Genomic DNA, 23892 nt, shown 5'->3' with positions numbered 1-23892 from the left:
ATGAATTTTGGATTGTTACTCAATAGAATAATTTCTGTTTAGGCTTCTTCAAATAAAACCGCTCCTAACATCACTGTATTCAAACAGGATAAAAGATATTGTGGTATTTGCTTCAAGACCTACCAGAACCTGGGCCAACATTTGAATGTTTCCCACCATGTTTCTAACAAAGAGGAACGCAAACTTCTTCTGAGATATGGATCTGGGAGGTAGGTTTTCATATACAGTAGAAAATATGCTTTTATCATAACATGCTCCACAGGATTGAACGAGGATTCAAATAATTATCTGTAAATAACATTTCTATTTATTTTTAAGGGTAAATGGGAAACTCAAGTGACAAAGAGAATATAGTGAGGCTGGACAAGCATTTGTCAATCTTCCACCTATGTAAGCCCAGGGTGAGTGTTAAATTGCAGATGTACAAGATGTAACTGACTGTGATGTATTAGATTTTATTATAATACTATTATAACTAACACATTTTCTATCAGGAAGTTGAACTGTTTCTGCTCCAGGCCAAGCGGTTTCTCATTGTTAAACAAATTGCTGAGTTAAGAGCGTCAAACCCGACTCCTGGGCTTGTGTGCACTCTTGACATTGATGCGTCATTAAACATTAATGGTAAGAAGACCACATCAACGTTTTCTGGAACTTATATTATAGTAGATTCTATTAAGAAATGTTCATGTTCATGCTTTTTATTTCACTGTTTGAAATACTTAGACCTCAATGCTCCAGATCTTAAAGTAAAATCACTGGAAGAAACAGGAACACATCCAGAGGAAGGTGTCCTAGTACTGGATGATAATCTGAATACTCTGGAGAGTGACCTGGTTGAAGAGGAGCCAACAACTACACAGATACATCAACCAGCCGATAAGGTGCCTTCCACCAGCGCAGCAGAAAATACAAGAGGGACATCGATGGACAGAAATGACAGCCTTTATCCTGCTCTGCGTAAATCAGTATCTGCCTCCTCCAACGTCGCGGCGTCCAAACCTACAGCCCTCAACCTCACTGAGCAGCAGAGATGTAAAGACTGTGCTGCTTTGTCCTTAAGAGTTGAGCGTTTAGAAAAAACGGTGGCAATGATCCTGGCAGAGAAGGCCTCCGTTCTTAACTCCAGTCCACACCCTGAAACACCCGATCCAGAAACCAAAGAGACAAAGAGAGCGAGAGTACGGCACTCTGGGAAAACTGGACCACACAGCCTTCTCACAGCAGTTGAAGGCACAGTTTGTGGTAGGTTAAGTCGTGAATCCATCTTTAACAGGCCAACAGAAAGGTGGCAGTTTGTTTAAGAACGAAAATATGACCTTAAGGTGTTGCTTCTATTTGCAGGAGGAGTTCTTGATGACTTCCACAAATTCAGACTGGGCTGCCGAACGTCTTCCGCAGACAGAGAAACTGCACAGTCACAGAAGTCTCATGTGCTCTCGTTCATGATGTTCATGCTGAAACACACGAAGGATCAACAGGCTGCATTACAATCGCTCCGATTCCTCTATAATATGCAACAGTTAAAGGAGTAAGTAGAATAAATATTATGTTTAAATTATTATGTCTCATTGATGTTTTTAAAAATAAATGCTGTTGAATTTGGTTGCAGGTTCCCAAACCACCTACAAGATGAAGGCTGCGCTCCAGCATCAGTTAGGAACATGCTAAACTCAGCGTCCACCTTCCTGACATACGTGAAACGTTTTCGCGTCTTGCACAGTGACCTGAGTGACGACAAGACATCTGCTCTACTGCACCACCTGAAGAGGTTGCAGGTTGACATGTGCCGGGGAGTGGCTGTCCATCTCAGTGAGTATCTCATATACAAATGTTTGGAAACTGATGAGCAGAGTAATGAATATTAGGGATTTCCTGATTGGCTGAGAACTGACGAAATAACTACAACATGTGGAGCCGTGCCATTTAATAATGATAAATAGTTTAGTAAATTCATGTATTGGGCTTCAGTGACGGTGTTTACATGCACTATATATAACCAATAACCAGGTTACTGAGAGAAACGGGGTTTCAGAAAAATGAGGCTGAGGACAAAAATGTACCGTCTCTTTCTGACACAGAGGGAAGAAACGAGCCAGTTAACGAGACAAATACAGATGAAACAAAGAGTGAAGCAGGAAACACTGACAATGAGGAGAACAGTGTCCGAAAAGGAAGAGCTGCTAAAAGAAGACTGACTGTTAACACTGCCCAGCCAAAACTGAAATATGTGCAGAGGGAATATTGAGCTGGAAGTGGACGTCTACCTCTAGTGTTGAATAGTTCGTGTTGAGGAACAGGGTTATACAACAGGCCAAAGAAGCTTCTTATGTCTCTATGTTGTATGTTTGTATGTTTCTAATTCAATAAACAATGTCTACCTTAATAATAATAATAATAATAATAATAATAATAATAATAATAATAATAATACCTTACGTTCTATAGGGGTAGTTATGAGGTGGTGTATCTCTATTAACCTGTTTGATCCAAAACGTTCTAAAAACAGATGGAAATAAAAATCCCATCATCTGTGTCTCCTTTGTTTTACTCTGCAGCTCCTCATCACACTTCTGTAGGTGTAAAGCAGAATTATTTTATCATCATAACATCCTCAAATCTAAATTTGACGTTATCATTACCTATATTTTAAAATAATTACTGTTCATTTTTGATCAGTGAGACTTTTTTAGCACCAAATTACAACAAAAGTCATCTTGAGGCACTTTTCAGTGTTTAATGTTTAAGATATAACTGTATACAGAATCATATAGAAAACCAACCAACAACCCCACTGAGCAGCACCAGGAGACAGTGGAGAGGAAAACCTCCCTTTAGAGGAAAAAACCTCCAGCAGAACCAGGCTCAGGGTGGGCGGCTATCTGCCTCGACCGGTTGGGCTCATCAGAGAGTTCACAGTGAACACAAACTAGACGACTGTGAGCTATGTGGGAAAGCTTTCTGGAACCTGTATAACTTGTATAACCTGAAAATTTGAAAAGAAGTGGTCAGTGTGGAAAATCGTTGAAGCACTTAAAAATCACCAACTCATTCACACTAGAGAGAAACCGTACAGCTGTGACGGATCTGTGCAGGGGGCCAACACCAACACATTCACACTGGACAGATGTTCAGCTGTCTTCACTGTGGGAAAACATTTACTAGATAATTGAATCTGACCCATCATCAAAGTATTTATGCAACCTTCTTGTAGATTATTTCTTTAAACGTCAGCCAGCGCAAACACAAAGGTAAGAAATGGTCCAGCTGATACCAAAGTGTTCAGGATAAAATAATATCTGACTTATCACCAGTACATTCACAGCGGAGAAACAAAGAACAGCTGTGACCAGTGTGGGAAGGTTTTCACTACACTGTCCTAAAACCCACAAATAGAGATGATATTATATATTTTATTAACCACCACAGGTGAAATTCAGGAGTTACAGCATCTGAATGAATGTGACAGTGAAAATACAAAGAAAGTGAGAATTTACTTCTAGATTGGAACGGTTAAATCAGCTCTGAGGCTTTATTGAGCTGGAAACTCACCACTGAGTGATGTGCGCAGCAACATCGTAGCCATAAAACCCCTGAAGGTGACAGCGTCCAGCGTTGTAGATGAAGACAGGAATAGAACATGACATACAGATTTGTTGTGATATTTTAACTTAATGTTCTGTGAGGTCGGAACTGAATTAATTTTACAAACGGTTCTATTTCCTAATCAACTTTCTGGTTTTATTAGTTTTTATCTCATGCTCTTTGATCATGGTCACTTGGCTGCAGACTGATATTTTACCTGTCGACTGACTTAAGATGACGTTTCAAACTCATGTAAAGCATTGAGCATGTTCATTAAGTTGTTACTGTAGAATCAGTTTGTTTTTCTTTTTTATGGCTCTTATCGTTTTACTAGTATTAGATTTAATATTTTCTGAGTGATTTGAGATGTTAAGTTTGCTCATGATTTATTCATTTATTCATGATGACTGTTTTAAAGATGTAGTTCTGCTTTTAAAAGTGTTTTACATGTTTTACTCAGCTATACCTCAGGCTCGTGGTGCTGCCACAATAAAATTGGAGCAGGGCATCACTGGAGAGAAACCCCACGGCTGTTTCTACTGTGGAAACACTTTTACTCTGAAAAGTCACCTAACAACTCACCAACGGATTCACCCTGAAGAACGGACGAACAGCTGTGACCAGTGTGAGAAGACGTTTACTCTGAAGTGCAGCTGAAGAAAACATCAGCACAGTCACACTGTGACCAAGATGGGAGGAATTTCCCTTTAAATAATACTGTAAAACAACGTGTGTGCAGCTACGCAGGCGACAAAGAGTAAAGCTGAGATTATTGTACCAGACGTTTGTCTACATCACTCGGACCTGATTTATTCTAATCTTTTAATTTTTATAATTACATTTCTTTTGCACACATACTCTGTATACGACTTTAGTGTATTTTTTGAATGACTTTCCTGGAGCAATAGCACTGATGTCAACCTGTTATTAAAAGTATTGATTAATACTGACTTGGTTTGTCCTTTGTGACATGAATTGGTACTAATCAGTCTAATTATGCCAGAGATTTATTGTTTTCCTTGTTTTGTCCCAGAACTCCTGAATCCATTTGTTTCTTTAATAATAGTTTTTATTTGTGATGTTTAATCAGAACCAAAAGCACATGTGATTAAAGTTAAACCCTCATCACCGTCTATATGTGAGTTTGAACTGTGGTGAAAGTAAAGTAATTCAATAGAAATTGTGTTTAATTTCTGATGACTCTTTCTTCTTGTTGTTGTTTTTTTATTTATTTATTTATTCTTGTTATAAACTCTCATTTTCCCCTCTGAACCTCAGATCCTGACCTTTAACCCCTCACAGTTTTAACCTGCTGGAAACGTGATGCTGATGCTGCACCTTAGCAACAGTAACCAGGGGGCGGGCCCTGTTGCTATCGCGAGATGTTGTGACAGGACGCGAGATTTTAAAAACAACATGGCGACAACCGGCAGGAATACGGGTCCGGATCTCACCGACCAGGACCAGAACGGAATAAAGGAGGAGGACCAGGACCCGGATTTCATTCACCAGGACCAAAGCGTGCACGGAATGAAGGAGGAAAACTGCGACCTGGGTTTTATCGACGTAAACCAACACAATACTGGGATTAAAGAAGAAAACCAGGACACGGATTATATAGACCAGGATCACTGCAAGACTCAAATAAAGGAGGAGAACCAGGACCAGGATTTCATCTACCAGGACCGCTACAAGAACCAAATAAAGGAGGAGAACCAGGACCAGGATTTCATCTACCAGGACCGCTACAAGAACCAAATAAAGGAGGAGAACCAGGACCAGGATTTCATCTACCAGGACCGCTACAAGAACCAAATAAAGGAGGAGAACCAGGACCAGGATTTCATCTACCAGGACCGCTACAAGAACCAAATAAAGGAGGAGAACCAGGACCAGGATTTCATCTACCAGGACCGCTACAAGAACCAAATAAAGGAGGAGAACCAGGACCAGGATTTCATCTACCAGGACCGCTACAAGACTCAAATAAAGGAGGAGAACCAGGACCAGGATTTCATCTACCAGGACCGCTACAAGAACCAAATAAAGGAGGAGAGTCAGGACTCTGATTTCTTCGACCAAGATCTGTGGAAGAGCGGACTGGAGAGAAATCGGGACCCGGACCCCGGTGACCCTGCTGGTCCCCCAGACCAGATGGTCAGTGTGGAGCTGATCTGTGTGTTTGTTCTGGTTTCAGATCAAACCTGGACAAATAAAACTAGAATATTCAAAGAAAACAAATAAATAAAACTAGAATATTCAAAGAAAACAAATAAATAAAACTAGAATATTCAAAGAAAATAAATAAATAAATAAAACTAGAATATCCAAAGAAAACAAACAAATAAAACTAGAATATTCAAAGAAAATAAACAAATAAAACTAGAATATTCAAAGAAAACAAATAAATAAATAAATAAAACTAGAATATTCAAAGAAAACAAATAAATAAATAAATAAAACTAGAATATTCAAAGAAAACTAAGTTATATTTAAATTATATTTTAAATGAGTTTTATTAGAGGATCCTGAAAATTAGAGCTGGACTTTAATGGGGTTTTGACTGTTTAGCAGTAATTTTAATTAAAGATTTCATGAATTTGGAACATAGACATCTTAATTATCTTTCTGTATGTCTTACACTGATTTAAGTTAATTAAAATAAGTCATTATTAATTAAATCTGTGGAGATAAAACAACGATCACATGCTGATTGATTTAGCCAAATATGATGCAGGTTACATCCACAAAGTCAATAAACTGGTTAAAATTACTGTTTTTTATTCTTGTTGATGGATCGAATGCATTTTGCACAAGAGATTCTAATAAACTAGTGATCGACCTGTTTTAAGAATAATTTAAAAAAATCAATAAACGAAATAGTTCATTCAGATTTGATTTTATTAAGCTTGGTGTCATTAAGTGTGAGTGGAACATCTCTTCTCACACGTAATTTGCATGTTGAAGTGATGACTGACTCAGAAACACTTAATAACCAGGGGTCTTGTGCTCTTTTGTCTGATTATTTAATCTTAGTATTTACACCATCTGTCTATGGTACCAGACAGTTTTAACCACCTGAGGTCTGATTCTCTCTCTTTGTTTGTCACTTTAGAAAAAGAGACGCAACAAGACGCCCAAACGTCACCGCTGTCAGCAGTGTGACAAAGCCTTCACTACGCCATCACGTCTCAGGAGTCATCAGAGAGTTCACACTGGAGAGAAACCGTACAGCTGTGACCAGTGTGGGAGAAGTTTCACTCAGACCAGTTACCTGAAAACCCATCAACAGATTCACACTGGAGAGAAACCGTACAGCTGTGACCAGTGTGGGAAATGTTTCATGAGGCTAAGTGACCTCAAAATCCATAAGCGTGTTCATACGGGAGAGAAACCGTACAGGTGTGAGCAGTGTGGAACGACGTTTACTCGAAAGTGCAGCTTAAAAAATCACAAACTGTGTCACACTGGGGAGAGACCGTACAGCTGTGACCAGTGTGGGAACTCTTTCGCTCGAAAAACTCCTCTGAAAATCCATCAACGAATTCATACTGGAGAAAAGCCGTACACCTGCGATCAATGTGGTCAAAACTTCATCAGGTTAAAAGAGCTAAAGCTTCATAAAGGGGTGCACACGGGAGAAAAACGAAACTAGTGACTCGAAACCTCCACAAGATAAGTGTAAGGCTCCTCAGTGGTTCAGCTGGTGCACATAAACTGGGTTTAAAAAGTGTTAGAGCTTATGAATGTACTGATTTAACTCATTCAAACTCATCTTAATGAAGTTAAACAACAAGAGAGTGGATGTTTGTAGTAATAACCATCTGAGGAATCATCACCTACAGCAGAATATTTATTAATCCGATCAACAAACAGTATTTAATGGTGACATTGACTGATCTTCTGCGTCTTCTCTTTGCTAGACTGAGGTGGTAGGAGATGAAGGAACAGCAGGGAATGTGTCGTATCACTGTGCCTCTCTGTAGGAAGCTTCTTTCTTTCTTTCTATGTAAGTTGTCCAGTGAGTTAAAAACAGTGAATTAAACTGTCTGATGCTTCATAGTCAGTGGGGAGAAGCTAACGTAGGATAATATGTCAGAGCTCTGCTGCAGTATTTATCATTAACTGGAGGCTTTTTAAGGAGTTACTGGGACAAACTATTAATAATGAAATAAAAGAGTAAAACCTAAACCTCTCTCATTTTCCTGAAAACACTATTCACTGGGCCTCTGCTCTAACAGGGTTATTTTAGCTCCTGTGTCGCTCTTCTCACCGTTTTCTCACTTTGACTCTGTATTAAATCAAATAAAATGTTCTTTTTAATGAACTTTTATCAGAACCTGGTGAAATTCACACGTGCTCACAGCACCGTAAGTGTTTATTTTAATAAACCTGCGTTAAAAAATTTATTCCAAGTTAAAATATAATAAATTTAATTAACTAAAGTTCCCAGATGAAGATCCGACAGGATCATTTCAACATCGTGGTTAAGGAGGAGAAGCCGGACCAGGATCACTACAGGAACGGTATAAAAGAGGAACCCTTGGACCCGGATATTATAGACCAGGACCAGTTCAACAGTGGTATAAAGCAGGAGAACCAGGACTCTGGTCTGTACAAGGGCGGGAATAAAGAGCAGGACCTGGACCAGGCTTTTGTAGACCAGGACCACTACGAGAGCGGCATTAAAGACGAGATCCGAGATCCAGATTTCATCGTCCAGAACCACTACAGCAGCGGACTAAAGGAGCAAAACCAGGACCAGGACCACCGGAGTCCCTCAGATCAACAGGTCAGTGATCCGGTGAAAACGGATCAGACGAGTCTGGAGGGTCCGAGACTCTAGAGAATCTGGTTTTGGATCAAATCATGTGTTTTCTGACCTGCAGTACTACAGTACTACTACAGTACTACTGCAGTACTAAAAGTAATTATTATTAAATCAATATAAAGTTAATTAAAGGTAAATAAGAGATAAACTATGTTTTTGTGTTTTTTAAATCTGTTTTCACTGTTTCATTAATATAATTAGTGCTACAGATGTTAAATTATGTACATACATAAATAGAAAATAGAAAATCACTAATATAAAGAAAAAATAACTTTACTCATGAACCACGTGTGAAAACAGGATGATCTGAAATATAATCGTCAAACGTTTGAACCAAAGATCAGGATGAAGAACAGAAATAAACCCACTGGATCCTACAGAGAGGAGAATAAAGTAAAGTTACACCTTCTCATCAACCCGTGTTATACAGCAGGTGTTTCAGTAAGGACAGAACACATAGGACAGTCAGTGTGTTTAGACTCAGATGAAGATTACATCACATTGTCCAACAAGTGAATGTATAAAACAAGACTTCCTGGTACCTGTATTGTATTAATTACTTATGTTTCATTCTGTTCAGTAGAACTAACCTTACCACAGCATCCTGCTGAGAACCATTCCTGCAGGGATCTGGGAAAAGTTCAGCAGCTTGTGACGCTCAGAAGACTTGAGTCCGTAAATTAGTCACCAGAGGTTGGGTTTAGCTTTTAACATTGGTTCGAGTTAGGGAAAGATTGTAGTTTTATTCTGACCTGTGATGTCACAGCACATTTCTTTTGAAACTTAAACATAATAGAGTCTTTGTTAGATGGTACAGTTTGTCTGATATTATGAAGTGTACTCAGATTTATTGGATTCTGTTTGTGTTTCCAACCGTACAAAGAAATCTAACACACTCTCACTTTAATCACAAAGGAGCAGAAACAGCATCACTGTCAGATATGTGACAAAACCTTCCCATCACACCTGAAATCTCATCAGAGCGTTCACACTGGAGAGAAACCGTACGGCTGTGACCAGTGTGGGAAAGCTTTCACCCGGACAAGTCACCTAAAAACCCATCAGTGAACTCATACGGGAGAAAGGCTGTACAGCTGTGACGAGTGTGGAAAAAGCTTCACTACATTTGGACACCTAAAAAACACCTAAACTGGTGTGACCAGTGCGGGAAAATGTACGCTTGGAAAAGTGACCTAAACACCCTGTTTGCTCTTGCCTTCAATCTGTGTTAAAAGTGTCCCGACTCACTGATTTAACATAACTCACTGTTTCCTTTTTGGCTGATGAAAAATTAGACATGCTGCTGCATGATGGATCATCTGGGGGGTTGAAGGTGCAGCTGGTAACTCCATCAGTAAAACACTGCAGAGCCTGCACAGTGAGTTGTGTTCTATGGTCTGATTTCTATGATCTGCTGTTGAAAAGGTCGAACCTGCAGGTGTTAAATTACATAATGTTTGTGTTTTCTTCCTAATATTAACTACACTGCTCCTCTGTTCTTGTTTTTGATCATTTCAGGAAGTGGTTCCAAAATGTTAGTGCACAAACAAAGTGAGTTTAGAGATGTTGAGCCCCTGATGTCAGGATCAGGAAGATTTATTATACTCTCCTGTGTTGTTTAGTTTTATAATTTAATGAATACAAAATATCTGTAGCTGCTTCATTGATCCCTTCAGGACAAAATGGACAAAAAGGATTCTGTCGCCACCATTTCTGTCTCAGGGCTTCGGGGTCTTGCCCAGGTCAGCTTCTCCACATATGAGGAGCTGAGAGTCGAACCACTTTTAGATTAGATTCACCTGCTTTATCTCTGTAGACGTTTTCATTTGACGCCTACACTGTATATTTAAATTCACTCAGAAGATTTTGTTTCCCCCAGTGAACAAAGACATTTATCTGTTCATGAAGTGTATTAGAAATTAAATGACCGGTGATGTTTGTTTAGGATGTTTGTTGAGTTTATCTCCACCTGCTGGAAGGATGAGGAACGACTGGGTGTTAAAAGAAATAAAAGGGAATTTTCTGTCTTTTACTGTTTCCTGTCGCTGTGAGGTGGATTTTCAGTATAATTCTGTACAGATATATCTTTAACTGTCTTAAACTCTAAACACTGTAATGTGTCATGAGTTCTGTTGTGATCTTACACTATACAAATAAACTGAAATAAATAAATGGAATTCATTATTATAGCAATACGTTTTGTAGATGATGCAAATAGGTTTGGCTTATACAATTAAAGAGGTATCTTTCAAACTCATTCACAGAACTTTCAGAAAGGACTTGAATCTGATTGTGTTTGGACTGAATTCTGTATTTAAATTAAAAAATTACTATGAATTTAAAAAACTATTGAAGAAAGTCCTGTTTTAAATCGTGTAGAAACAGTTTAAGTTCACGTTTGTTATTGTTACTGTATTTATTCTACATCCATTAAAGTTAAATCATTGTGGTTTTGTACTCTTTAATCTTACATTAATCTCACCAACCTGTGTCTATGAAAACAAAATAAATAAAAACAATTCGGTTTATTTTATTTTATTTTATTTTATTTTTTTCAGATTTGTCTTGTTCGTGTCTGAACAATCTTGTCAATAAAGGTTTTTAAGTTTCTAGTTACCGCGAGAATCTGCGAGATCTTTAGACTTAGCCAAGATGGCGGCGAAAGAGTTCCCCCTCAGAAACCAGTTCATCATCGAAAACATGGACTACAGAGACCAGGACCAGCTCAAGACCGAAACAGACGAAGGAGACCGGGACCAGCTCAAGACCGAAACAGACGAAGGAGACCGGGACCAGCTCAAGACCGAAACAGACGAAGGAGACCGGGACCAGCTCAAGACCGAAACAGACGAAGGAGACCGGGACCCGGACTTCATCGACCAGAGTCGGTACAAGATCGAAATAAAGGAGGAAGATCAGGACCTGGGTTTTACTGAGCCGGATCAGTACAAGATGGAAATAAAGAAAGAGGACCAGGACCAGGACCTGGGTTTTACTGAGCCGGATCAGTACAAGAGACAAACACAGGAGGTGAAGGAGGGGCAGGAGTTCATCGACCAGGATCACAACAAAGACGGATTAAGTGAACAGAACCAAGACCTGGACCAGCAGGAAACCGAGCTGGCTGGTTCCACAGATCCACAGGTCAGTGTGAGACTAGGACTGGTTTTCTTCAGTCAAAACTAAAGAACCAAGAACCAAGACCAGTAGACCCCTTTAAACTGGTTTGATTTCCATCAATAGATATTTATTTATTTATTTATTTATTTAACAGATCTTCACAGTCTGTTTATTAGTTTATTAGTTAATAATTAAAAATATAAAATAAAAGGAGCCATCAACAGATCCAGACAGAAGGTCAGGTTATTTAAAGGACATCTCAGGTGGTCGGCGTTCATGTTGTGGACTTTGTGTCTGGTCTTTGGCTTGTTGGGAAACGTTCTTCGGGACGGTCACCGTCTGTTGGATGGTCATCTGTTCCACTAGGTTAACGCTGAACACACTGAAACGCTTTGTCAGGTCACCACCTGTAAAACTTTGATTAAAAACCACGTCATTCACATCTTACAACAGGCAGAAGGGATTCTGTAGTAGATGAGAACAGAACAACCACAAATCAAGCAGCAGATACACTGAACAGTCTATTCTCTATTTAGACCTAAAGAAGGGGTGGGAGTGGGGGCTGGTTCTGTTTCACAGTCTCTGCAGGGACATTTGGACTCGTTGGTTCTCTTCCTTTTTTTAGGCTCATGCACTGAGACAGAACTGTGGTCTCGTCCTCAACTCATTGAGGCCTCAACAATCCAAAACCAGTGTTCTTCATCAGGGTGAAGAGCAGTTTGACTTTTCTCTGAGGTTCGAGTTTTTCAGAGAGGGTTTGTCGGGGCAAGAGGGGTCAGAAATGATCGCACATGCAGTTTTGACCACATGTTGTCTGTGTGTTCTGCTCCATGTCTCCTCCCTAGAGGCACAGGGAGGAGCTTTTAGTGATGAAGTTGACTTATGTGGTGTCCTGAGCGAACAGAAAAGGTTTGACTGAGACACTAAGGGGACGTTTTGCTCATTGTTAGATCTACCAGACAGAGCGACATTAACATTCACTTGAAAGAGAAGTTGTATGAAAACATCTACAGACATGCTGTAAATGGTTTGTTAGCATCATCTACCTCACTTTCTTACTGTGTCTGTCTTTTAATATCTAGAAGCTGCATCAACAGAAGAGACCCAAACACCATCGTCAGCGCAGTGACGCAGCTCCGACACTATCGAAAAAGGGAAACACTGAGAAGACGTGCCCAGCTGGGGAGAAACCATGCATTTGTGACCAGTGTGGGAAAATTTTCACTGCTTTGAATTCACTGAAAATGCACAAACGCATACACACTGAGCAGAAACAATACAGCTGTGACCAGTGTGAAAGGGTTTTTAGAGGCCTGGCTTCGCTAATCCTCCACAAACGCACGCACGTTGAAGAGAAACCGTACAGCTGTGACCAGTGCGGGAAAGCTTTCCTAACGTGTAGCCACCTTAAAAACCACAGACGTGTTCACGATGAAGAGAAGCGTCACTGGTGTCAGGTGTGCGACAAGACTTTTGCAACTGCAAAAAATTTAAAGATTCATTTCCGGCGGCATGCAGGAGATAAACCATTCATTTGTGGTGAGTGTGGGAAATCTTTCATTACTGTACATGAACTGAAGGTACACAAACGCACACACACTGGGGAGAGACTCTACAGCTGTGGCCAGTGTGGGAAAGCTTTCGGAGTGCTAACAACACTGAAAGACCACGAGCGGATTCATACCGGGGAGAGACCGTACAGCTGTGACTACTGTGGGAGAGCTTTTACTTATCTGTCTGCGCTAGTAACACACAAACGCATTCACACTGGAGAGAGACCGTACAGCTGCGACCAGTGTGGGAAAGCTTTCAGGACTTCTACCCACCTGAAAAACCACCAGCGCAGCGTTCACAGTCGAGAGGATCAGGATGGTTCAGGGCAGCGTGGGAAAGCTCAGTCGCACAGCTGTAGAGAGAAACCGTACTCATGCGATCAGTGTGGGACGACGTTTGCTAAAATGAATCTCCTGAGTAAACATCAACAAATTCATACTAGAAAAAGTGTCTTTCCCCGGAGGATTGCCCCAAAAAACACATCAGAACTGTGCAGAACAGCCTCTGTTCAAACCAGTGACGTTAATGAACATCTGCAAACTGGACCAACAGCATCTCCCAGTAGGCCGGATACGAATAACTCATCAGTGCATTCACCCAGTATCATCCTGAACATCATTCAGGTCCCTGTGAGTTTCCCCCCAGGCACGGTTTTTAAGCTAAACACATAAAACACTGTTATCATGTCAGTTTTGATAATAACTTAATACTTTTTCTACATTTCAAGCTTCCTTTTTACTTTAAATCTTAATGAAAAGTGTTTTTAATTAACTTACTCTAACTGTTAATTACTGCAGCTACTGTAGTACTTCACTAAGAAATCAATGTGCTTTAAAACCCTATTTAATTTAATTCAGTTGACAACATGTCCAGTCTAGACTTTATGTCGGGTGATCAGTTAAAACTGAGGACAGAAATCTGTGTTACACTTATTAATGAACTGACACCGGCATCATTTATTAAAATACATCAGCTGAATGACTGGATTATATTTTTACACAGATCTACCTCTGAAACAACGTGTTTAATTAAAACCTGCTTTTACATTTGTACAGTACTTCTGTGACTGTAAAGGTTCTATATGGTTCGTAAGTTGTCTCATTTTCCTTTTGTTTAAATGTGTCACAGACTAAATGTGATGAACATTAGTTTTACTGTATCCTGCATATGTCTGCTCACTGATTCAGTCTGTTGAATGGTTCTGATCCTCTTTAGATATTTTTTACATTTATCTTCAGTAATATGACGGGTTTTATGAACATTGAGGCCTTTGTATATTCATATAATCATTAAAAACCTTCATTAACTCCTGTTATAAAATATTCTGAATTCAGTGTACTATGTTTCAGTCAGCACTCAGGTGTTCAGAACCAGTTTCAGGTAAGATAGTCCCACAGGAGGTTCACCTGAACCAGTCTCCTGAACCTCTGTCCTCCAGAAACCTCCTGGAGCATCAGTCCCAGTCCAGCATGTGCTTGTCAGATCTGATTCCCTGATCCCCAGATCTTCATTTCAAAGTTAGTGTTGAAATAAGAACAGTTCACTTCATTTAGTGATTCATGGAGTTAGAAACAGAAAGTGACTGTGAGAGGTTCACCTTCCAAACAACAGTAGAGCAAAGATCAGGAAGTCTTTTAGGATGATTTACCTTACGTCGTACCTCAGTGGTACCAAATGGAATTAAAAATACTTTAAATGTCAAATTTTCTATTTTTTTCATTGGTGAGTGTCAGAAGATGTTTGTTTTTACTGCTACTAACTAAAGAGTCAGGTTGATAATTAAAATAATCACAAATCAGGTTGTTGAAATAGTTAAAGACTGAAGGTTTTACTTCTGATGCTTGAACCACATTATGCAGACATTGTTTCTGACAGGAAATCAGATTTCAACAACAAGACTTGCTGAAGTTCAGCGACCAGGTTTAAAACCAGGAGGACGGACTCGAACCACTGGACCAGGGGTCAGCAACCTTTAACACCCAAACAGCCATTTGGACAAAAACCCACTGGGAGCCGCAAATACTTTTTGACATCTAAAATGAAGATAAAATAGTTTTTTTACCTTTACGCTTTGTATAAAGAACTAAAGTGTGTTTCTTATGACATGTATGAAGTGCACAGAGAAAATTAAATGTCATTTATGCAACACATTTTGAACTCTCAAAAAAATTATGGCACAACAAATAAATAAATAAATAACACGCCGAGTTGAAGTTCTCTATCAAATGAATTAAAAAGCTGAACTTAAATTATCCATGTAACAAACAGAAGATGCCCTGAGCTGTCATCCTTATATCTCCTGTGGGCTGTTGGAGCCTTGACATGAATTTAAAAATAAATAGGAAAAAAAGCACTAAGTCACCAAACACTGAAAAAGAAATATTAGCTAAACATCTGAATACACATTTCTTTTACCTGCTCCTGAACCTCTGTGCCCAGCGTCTGTAAATCAGAGCTGTACGAAGTGACTGACATTTTACTTTCAGGACTGTATCTGTCGTCTGTTTGTTTCTAACGTAGTTCACGATGGAGAACAGCTGCTCTCATACGTCTGTGGATCCAAAGATCTGCAGGACTCTAAATGCAGATTTCTTTATGTTCATGTAGGTGTCGGGGAGTTTGTCCGGTCTTGGGAGGTTCTCAGTATCACTCTATTTGTGATTGTGTATTCAATTAAATACTTAAGCCCCGCGGAGCCGCAGTATAAGGATGAAAGAGCCGCAGGTCTCCGACTCCTGCCCTGGACCAAGTATCTCCACATTAACCATCAGGTCAGTGTTAAAGAGTTAACTGGTAAAAGTGTAGGAACTGTGACCTCTGATTTAAAACAAAAACCAAAAGACTCAGAGTTTGTGTTTAGTTTTTATTTACAGAAAAATACAGAAACCTTTCCTGACTTCATGTTGAACTCATTAATCATTCATCAATTAAAGCTAGAAAATATTTAATGCTCTTGTTTTAACATCATGTTAAGTTTGGGAACTGTAGAGCTGCAAGTAGCACAGCAGCAAATAAAACCGGATTATTTCAGCTACTTTTCAATGAAAAATCAAATTTAAAAGCTTTTAGGGTCAACAAATTGTAAATTAAAGACTGATGTTGGCTTTAATATATTTTTATTGTATTTGAACAAACACTTAGAACAGAACATTAGTTTGACAGAACACGTTTAAAACATCTTGAAGAGCATCAGCGTGTTCACTTCATGTGATTAATGTGGGAAACGTTTCACCAGCCTTTAAAACCTGAACACCCACCGACGTGTTCACGGTGGAGAGAAACCACACAGCTGTCATCACTGTGGGAATTAGATCTGAATGTGTTCCTGCTGCAGATGAACTGTGGCTGATCTTTCTCTACTTAAAATAATTAAAAACGAACTGACGACGCTACATTGAACATTTTCAAGGTCTGAACACGACCAGACTTCTGACGGCTTTGTTTTTCTTTACCCACCTATAAATTATCACCTTGATAATTTACAGTTCTCTCATCATTTAGAAAATGTCATTTGATTAATTGTTTTCCAAAAGAAGCCACCGTTTCTATTTTGATCATTTATAAGTTCTAATGTTGACTCTGATGTTTTCACCAGTGATGTCACTGTTTTAATTTGTTGTATATGTAGTTTACTTATGAAACCGTGTTAATTTAAAAACTGACTGCTAACAATAATGTTCATATTCACTGTTGGTTGTGTTTTATTGATACATTAAAGTGTACAGTGTCAGTGTTGGCTTAAAAAGGTTAAAGATAAAGAAAACAGTCTGTGTTCAGTGTTCAGTGTTCAGACAAATCAAAGTGTTTAGGTTCAGGCTCAATCTCAGTGTTCGTGCTTGGTGTCAGCAGTGCTGGGGAGGTGCAGCAGATGATTGTGTCTAGTGTGAAGAAAAGAAACTGAGTGTTGAGGTTTGAAGGTTGAACCGAGTCTGATCCAGCAGTAAAACCGAGTCTGATCATAACTGGTAAATACAGGTACGTTTAGAAATGACAGAACCTCTACTGCCCCCATCACTGGATCCTTGTCTGGCTACACTGTGACCAGGATGGGTCTCTTCCTGTGACCCCCCAGGTCTCTTCAGGTCTACGACTGTCCCCTCTCTTCGATGTCTAGAAATAAGAAGCTGCTTTTGTTTCCGTCTCAAACAAAGAATTTTATTTACTTTCTGTCGTCAACAACAACAAAATAGAAAATTAAAATGAATGAAGCAGAAGTTCATCTTGGATCGAGGTCCAGTATCTGGTCCAGGTCAAGGTGCACTGCTGACCTCAGGGCGAAGGCGTCTGATTGGCTGGTTGTGTGGAGGGGGTGGAGCCAGAGGCCTGTAACATATCATCATCATCATCATCATCAGCTGTTGAATCTGTGTGATCTGAGTTTATCTTAGCATGTTGCTACAAACTTTGAAAAAATGTAATTTAATAAATATCTTGTTCTAACATCACAGAGTTTGTGTCTGACGTCACACGTTGTTCACGTCTGTGTCCTCTGTCAACATGAACTGAGCTGGTTGTGTCAAAGAGGTAAAGACGTAAAGAGGCTTCAGTCGGGACCTTTTCAGCTGTCCTCACCTGTCCTCCTCCTCCTCCACCTCCTCCTCCTCCTCCTCCTCCTCCTCCTCTTCCTCCTCCTCCTCCTCCTCCTCCTCCTCCTCCTCCTCCTCCTCCTCCTCCTCCTCCTCCTCCTCCTCCTCCTCCTCCTCCTCCTCCTCCTCGTCCAGAGAAGACGGTGGTCAGTCCGTTGTGCACAGGAACATGTCTGAGGGAGCGTTTCCTGGACTGTTTGAGCTCTGAGAGGAGCTCTGGGCTGGACAGGGACAGACGAGCTGCAAACAAACAAACAAACAAACAAACATCAGCTGCTTCAGTCTTTACATTCACGTTTACGTTACATTCTGCTGTAGTTTAGTTTGGTGATAACAGGTTAATGGTTTGATAATAACAAAGTAATAAAGGGTTAATATCCAGGTAATAAAATTGTAACAGGATATTTATTGAAATTTGCTAATTATTAAAGTATTAACCAGGTAATAGGTTGGTATGAGCAGCTCAGAACCACATGTAAAATAACCTGGTAATAAAAACAGTAATTCCAATACAATAGATTTATTATGAAGCTGGTTGATGATCAATCAAACTCAAAAGCTGCAGTGGACCTCCACAACATAATAATAATAATAATATAATAAAATAAAATGAACTAATGGACCAGTTAAATGTCATTAGAGGGCTGTTAAAGAAGGTTTACTGTGTTTTAATGAGTTTAAAATGTCAGATAATAGTAAAATACTAATATTAAACTGATCATGTGAAATTTGAACCACAAATTTAAATTTCTTATTTAACTAGTTAAATTTCTTATTTAACCGGTTAAATTTCTTATTTAACTAGTTAAATTTCTTATTTAACTAGTTAAATTTCTATTTAACCGGTTAAATTAATGTCATTTTAGAAGCTGCTGTGTGGTTTGTTTTTGTCTGGAGGACTCCATCTTGTGAACTAACTGTCTGTCTCCAGCAGGGGGAGCTGCTCCCTGTAGACAGACAGTCTCCAGGTGAGTTGAGTGGATTGAACTCACCTGATCTGTCCCTGTAGGATGGAGAAGGAGAAGGTGAAGGAGAAGGTGAAGGAGAGGAGGCCGAGGAGCTCAGAGGAGAGGAAGGAGGACTGGAGCTGGACGGGGACGGACTGGACTCACCCACGTCCCTGTGAGGACGAAGCTTGTTCTGACGCTCTGGACACAGAAACACAGTTTGATTAGTTCCTCTGCTGCTTAGTTTCTCTTTTTCCTGCTTGTTTTAGTTGTTTTGTGTCTTTTCCTGTTTGTTTTCTTCACTTTCTACTGGTTTTATTTGTGTTTTATATCATTTTGAGTCTGTTTTAAACTAGTTTTTTAACAGTTGTTTGTCTGTTTTATTCATTTTCTTTTTGTCTTTTTTAACTTATTTTCAACGTCTCTCTTCTTCTTTCAGCTTCTCTTTCTACTAATTCTCCTTTTACTCTTCACCTTTGGTTTTGTGTAGTGTTAATTCTGTGTGTGTGTGACCAGAGGAGACCACTTCTCTAAGTTCACCTCGTAGAAACTCCGCTTGCAGCTCCGGACTTTGCAGAGACAGACGAAGAGGAGGAGGAGGAGGAGGAGACGAGGAAGAGGAGAGGAGCTGAGTTTCTCCTCCAGGAGTCACTGAGGTAGACGATGATGATGGTGGTGAGGAAGACTTCATGATGGAGGAGCTTTAAAGACATTCAGAGAAGGCTGATGTTAATTAATGTGAATTAAATCTGATAACACAGGTCGTTGCCCCCCAGCTGCTCAGGTCCTGGTGGTCCAGGTCCAGCTTCACTCAGGATGTTGTGTTTCTTTCTGTTTCCTGTCAGACTGAGGTGAACCTGGTCCAGATTCCTTCACACTCACCTGCGCTGTCTCCCAGTTTCCCCAGTTTCCACTCACCTGTTCTGTCTCTCTGTTTCCTCTCACCTGTTCTATCTCCCAGTTTCCTCTCACCTGTTCTGTCTCCCAGTTTCCACTCACCTGCTCTGTCTCCCAGTTTCCTCTCACCTGTTCTGTCTCCCAGTTTCCCCAGTTTCCACTCACCTGTTCTGTCTCCCAGTTTCCACTCACCTGTTCTGTCTCCCAGTTTCCTCTCACCTGTTCTGTTTCCCAGTTTCCTCTCACCTGTTCTGTCTCCCAGTTTTCTTCTCACCTGTTCTGTCTCCCAGTTTTCCTCTCACCTGTTCTGTCTCCCAGTTTCCTCTCACCTGTTCTGTCTCCCAGTTTTCTTCTCACCTGTTCTGTCTCCCAGTTTCCTCTCACCTGTTCTGTCTCCCAGTTTCCACTCACCTGTTCTGTCTCCCAGTTTCCTCTCACCTGTTCTGTCTCCCAGTTTCCTCTCACCTGTTCTGTTTCCCAGTTTCCTCTCACCTGTTCTGTCTCCCAGTTTTCTTCTCACCTGTTCTGTCTCCCAGTTTCCCCAGTTTCCACTCACCTGTGTGGAGCTGCAGGTGCTCGGTTCTTGGCGGCTCGTCGACTTCCTGCAGCCGGACTAAGTCTGTTCTAGTCTCTCTCTGCTGTTACAGCCTGAATCGACTGTGTGAGAGAGAACTTGTCAAAGGTCCACATTAATAATTGACGTGTCTTTATGACCTGTTTTTCCATGGATACCTGGAAGGAAGAGAGTGTGGTGGACTTTTAACCCGCTGATATTCAAAGTACTGACAACAATCTGACTGTGACAGGTTCAGTGTGTTCACAGATTATTATGCTCTGATTCATTCAGTCGTAAAACTCTGTTTTAGAATCAGTTCCGCTCGTTTCTTTTTACATTTATTGGGTTTTTAAGTCTTGTTCTTATCAGTTTATGAATACTTTTCATCTTTATAGTGGGTTTCACCTCTTTTTAATCAGTTTGTGGTCATTTTGCTTCTGATTATGATCGTTTCTATTAAATTTGCACAATTAATTTTATTTGCATCACGAGTTTTGTTTTTAATGTGTTTTTGATAATTTTTTGTTTTTTTCTTGAGTTTTTGATCTTCTTTCCATTTTGTCACCACTGTGGTTCTTAGTTCTCGTTAGTTAGCAGCTAGTCAGGTTCACAAGAGTTCGTCCTGGTGGGTGTATTTATCGTGACTGCAGGAACCACACTGAGCAAAGAATTTAAGATTTAATCATAGGTGGTCTGATAAAGATCATTCATTCAGATTCTGTATTAACACAGAGGAAACATATGAGACGTTTTTATTAAAAGACAAAACTACAACCAACAGTTTTCATTATGTACAACATCTGTTTACTTCTACAAACAGATAAAAAAGTTCAGTTTACTGTGACACAAAAAAAGAAGCTGGAACAAACTCTGTTTATCAGATTCCACCGTTAACACTGATCACAGGTCGTCTACCTGTCCAGGTGAGTGTGTCCAGTAAAGACAAACAGTTCAAAGCTGCAGCTTCATCATCCCAAATACTTCTGCACCGAACAGGAAGCTGCATCCCATAATCTCCATCACTGCGGTGATGATTAGCAGTTACAACGTCCACTTCAAACACCTGCGAAGGAAAAGACAAAGTCAACATCTGATAGAGATCGATTATTGATTAATTGACAAATTAAACTATTTCAAAACATCAGCCCAGTTTTTAGGAATGGTTTCCACTGTTGTCACATTTAGACATTTGAAAGATGCTTTCATCCGAAGAGGTACAAGGACCCCTACTGGAGGTGGACCACAGGTAAAAACACAGATGATTGTAAATAATAAAACTATTAAAAGAATAATATATGAAAATATATCAGTTATTAGAAATGTATTCAATGACTAATATTGAATCAAGACGTCACTTTTGACTTTCCAAACCTTTAGAAACGTCTTAAACATGTTTTCACTTTTCAGAAACACGTTAAACATCCAACAATCAATAAATTAACGGATAATTAGCTTGAATTAGCTTAAGACATCCTGATGTTCCACCTGATCCACAGAACTTCTAAAGTAAAGATCCAGTAAAAAGGTGAGAGTCAGCAGCCGTGCGTGTACCTGGTCTCTCTGTGTGTGCACAGACACTTAGTGCTGCAGTAGCGCCCCCCGCAGGTGGTGCAGGTGTAGTGTGACGGAAACCCGCAGACGCAACAGAAGTGACGAGGAGGCAGCGAGGAAGGAGGGGCCGTCGCTGACAGGTAGTTAGGCTCCGGCTTCTCCGAGAGATTCTACCAATCAGAGAGCAGCGGGGGAGAGGAGGGGTCAGCAGACTGTCAGCCAATGAGAGAGCAGGAAGAGAACACAGGTGTGTGACCCACCTCCTCCTCCAGCAGGGTGGTGAAGTTCTTCCTGAAACGCTGCTTGAAGTGGTCGCCCCTCGTCTTCCTCTTCTTCTTCTCTGGATGATAACGGAGAGAAATACAGAATAATTATTTAGAAGGTGTTTTTTAAAAATAGTTTTACTGTCAGAAAGTGAAGCAGATGAAGAAAAGATGAAGAACTGTCTTCATTTACAGAAGAGGAAAGAGAAAGTAGGGACGGTGATTGGTTTAATTCAGGGCAGGACACAGAGTCTCACCTGGCTCCTCTGTCTCACTGAAAGCGGGAAGGCGGGCAGTGGGACCTGGAGGAGGAAGGGAGGACAGGGGGTCGTCCTGGAAACACAAACAACAACAACAACAAGTCAACAATGCTGGTGGTAAAGAAGCTCCTAACTTTAATAATCTGAACCGTTGAATGAGTTTGTTGGTTCTCTGAACCAGACGCGTCATGTTTCATTACCTGGAAGTTGTCTTTCTCCAGAGCCTCCAGCTGTCGGGTCAGTCTCCTCTGTCTGGTGGCTTCATCCAGAACCCGGCGCTGACCGGCCTCCACCCGAGCTGACACACAAACACAGACACACAGAGTTTCCATCATTCTGCAAATTCACTCCATTCATTGATTCAAAGAACAGAATATTCTTTGAAATACTTTTACATTATTAAATAAAATACCCAGAATTCCTCTGTTCATACCACAAAGGAGCCACAAGCTGTGCAGCAATCTTTCTGCTGAAATAGGGTTTTTACTCAGAAACGAGCTGTTAATATGAAGCACTTATACCAGTCGACTATGAAAATTATGACTTTAAACGTAACGTGTTTAGTTTACGATACTTGAGTGGAGTTTAAAGTTTATGTTTTCTTAGTTAGATCTGGAGATTCAGCCATAAAGTGTAAGTTAATTTCTTTCTAACACGATTATAGTATAGATTAAAGTAATGTGATATATAATTACTATTAGAATTTATACAATTTATTTTAATTATTATTTTTTTAATATTATTATTTTATTAATATTCAAACCTGTGCTTTAAACTCTCTCTAATCTGGGACTTGACATAAATTCTGAAAACATTTACAACTTGTTTGCTGCTAAAGCTACTTTTGATCCGTGTTTCTGACCAATTACTTAAATATATATAACTATGTATATAAATATATATAAATATATATATAAATATATATATAAATATATATAAATATGTATAAATGATCAGGAGCCACCAGATAAACATAGTGCAGCAGTAGCGCCCCCCGCAGGCGGTGCAGGTGTAGTGTGTACTTAGCATCTGAAGTATGAATTGTACCTGAAACAGATAAATCACTAAGGAGCATCATACATACATTATATGCCGAATTTAACGAGTATCAACACTAATTCTGACAAAGTAACGATGACATTAAACATGTCGTGTATGGTTGAGAAAACTGGAGTTTTGTTTCAAGTGGACGTTTTGTGAATTACACCCGGAGCAGGCTCGCTAACGTACACGAAAAACCAACTACAGATCCGGTTAACGCGACTTTAAATGTTCCAAACTGTAACTTGTTGCCAAATCTAACCGGTAAAGCAGCAAAGTGACGCTCTGATGTTTAAATTCGATCCAATAAAGCCAAACTCACCTGAACCTTTCTTCTCCAGCACCATGTTGGCTGTTGTTGAGCTCTTCCTGTCTACGGCAGCCGCAGAGGAACTCTCCCCAGAGGACGAAGCGCGTTTGGACTCAGGTCCACAGTTGAGCGTTAACAGGGCTCAATGACAACTTAGAGGATTTAAACATACTTTTAGTGTGATGTTTTAAATACAGACTGGAAATGAATTACAGACTTTAAATGATAGAAAAACTGTGCTATGATATGTTTCCATGCTACGGCACGTGTGGAGGGACATTTTATTCTGATCGCGTTTCGCTATAAGGAGAGTTCATCAGTCTGTAAACATCTTATAATGTTTCCACAATTAGATAATATGATGAGAGTTGTAGGGAAAATACACACTTTA

General features: G+C 39.9%; 3 protein-coding genes across 3 annotated transcripts; 2 read left to right on the top strand and 1 right to left on the bottom strand.

Moving 5' to 3' along the window:
• Nucleotides 1–342: 342 nt before the first annotated feature.
• Nucleotides 343–2397, top strand: LOC113166677. Its single transcript, XM_026366784.2, has 6 exons — nt 343–401; nt 495–624; nt 727–1245; nt 1345–1531; nt 1613–1812; nt 2082–2397. Exons 3-6 carry the CDS (start codon nt 927–929, stop codon nt 2246–2248), a joined length of 873 nt encoding a protein of 290 aa, XP_026222569.2. The 5' UTR covers nt 343–401; nt 495–624; nt 727–926; the 3' UTR covers nt 2249–2397.
• A 2604-nt stretch (nt 2398–5001) lies between these two features.
• On the top strand, nt 5002–16104 carry LOC113168665. Its single transcript, XM_033326731.1, has 6 exons — nt 5002–5742; nt 6701–7239; nt 8032–8377; nt 11030–11560; nt 12619–13719; nt 15698–16104. Exons 1-6 carry the CDS (start codon nt 5002–5004, stop codon nt 15749–15751), a joined length of 3312 nt encoding a protein of 1103 aa, XP_033182622.1. The 3' UTR covers nt 15752–16104.
• A 4707-nt stretch (nt 16105–20811) lies between these two features.
• On the bottom strand, nt 20812–23562 carry znhit1 (zinc finger, HIT-type containing 1). Its single transcript, XM_026369469.1, has 6 exons — nt 23514–23562; nt 22351–22448; nt 22148–22223; nt 21888–21967; nt 21628–21797; nt 20812–21139 (listed from the first exon to the last, which is right to left on the bottom strand). The coding sequence occupies exons 1-6, from the start codon at nt 23536–23538 to the stop codon at nt 21118–21120; spliced, it is 471 nt and encodes a 156-aa protein (XP_026225254.1). The 5' UTR covers nt 23539–23562; the 3' UTR covers nt 20812–21117.
• Between the last annotated feature and the right edge of the window lie 330 nt (nt 23563–23892).

The sequence above is a fragment of the Anabas testudineus genome, chromosome 18 (genome assembly GCF_900324465.2).
Source record: "Anabas testudineus chromosome 18, fAnaTes1.2, whole genome shotgun sequence".
NCBI lineage: Eukaryota > Metazoa > Chordata > Actinopteri > Anabantiformes > Anabantidae > Anabas > Anabas testudineus.
Note: the sequence above shows the minus strand (reverse complement) of the source record. Positions and strands in the feature narration are given on the sequence as shown.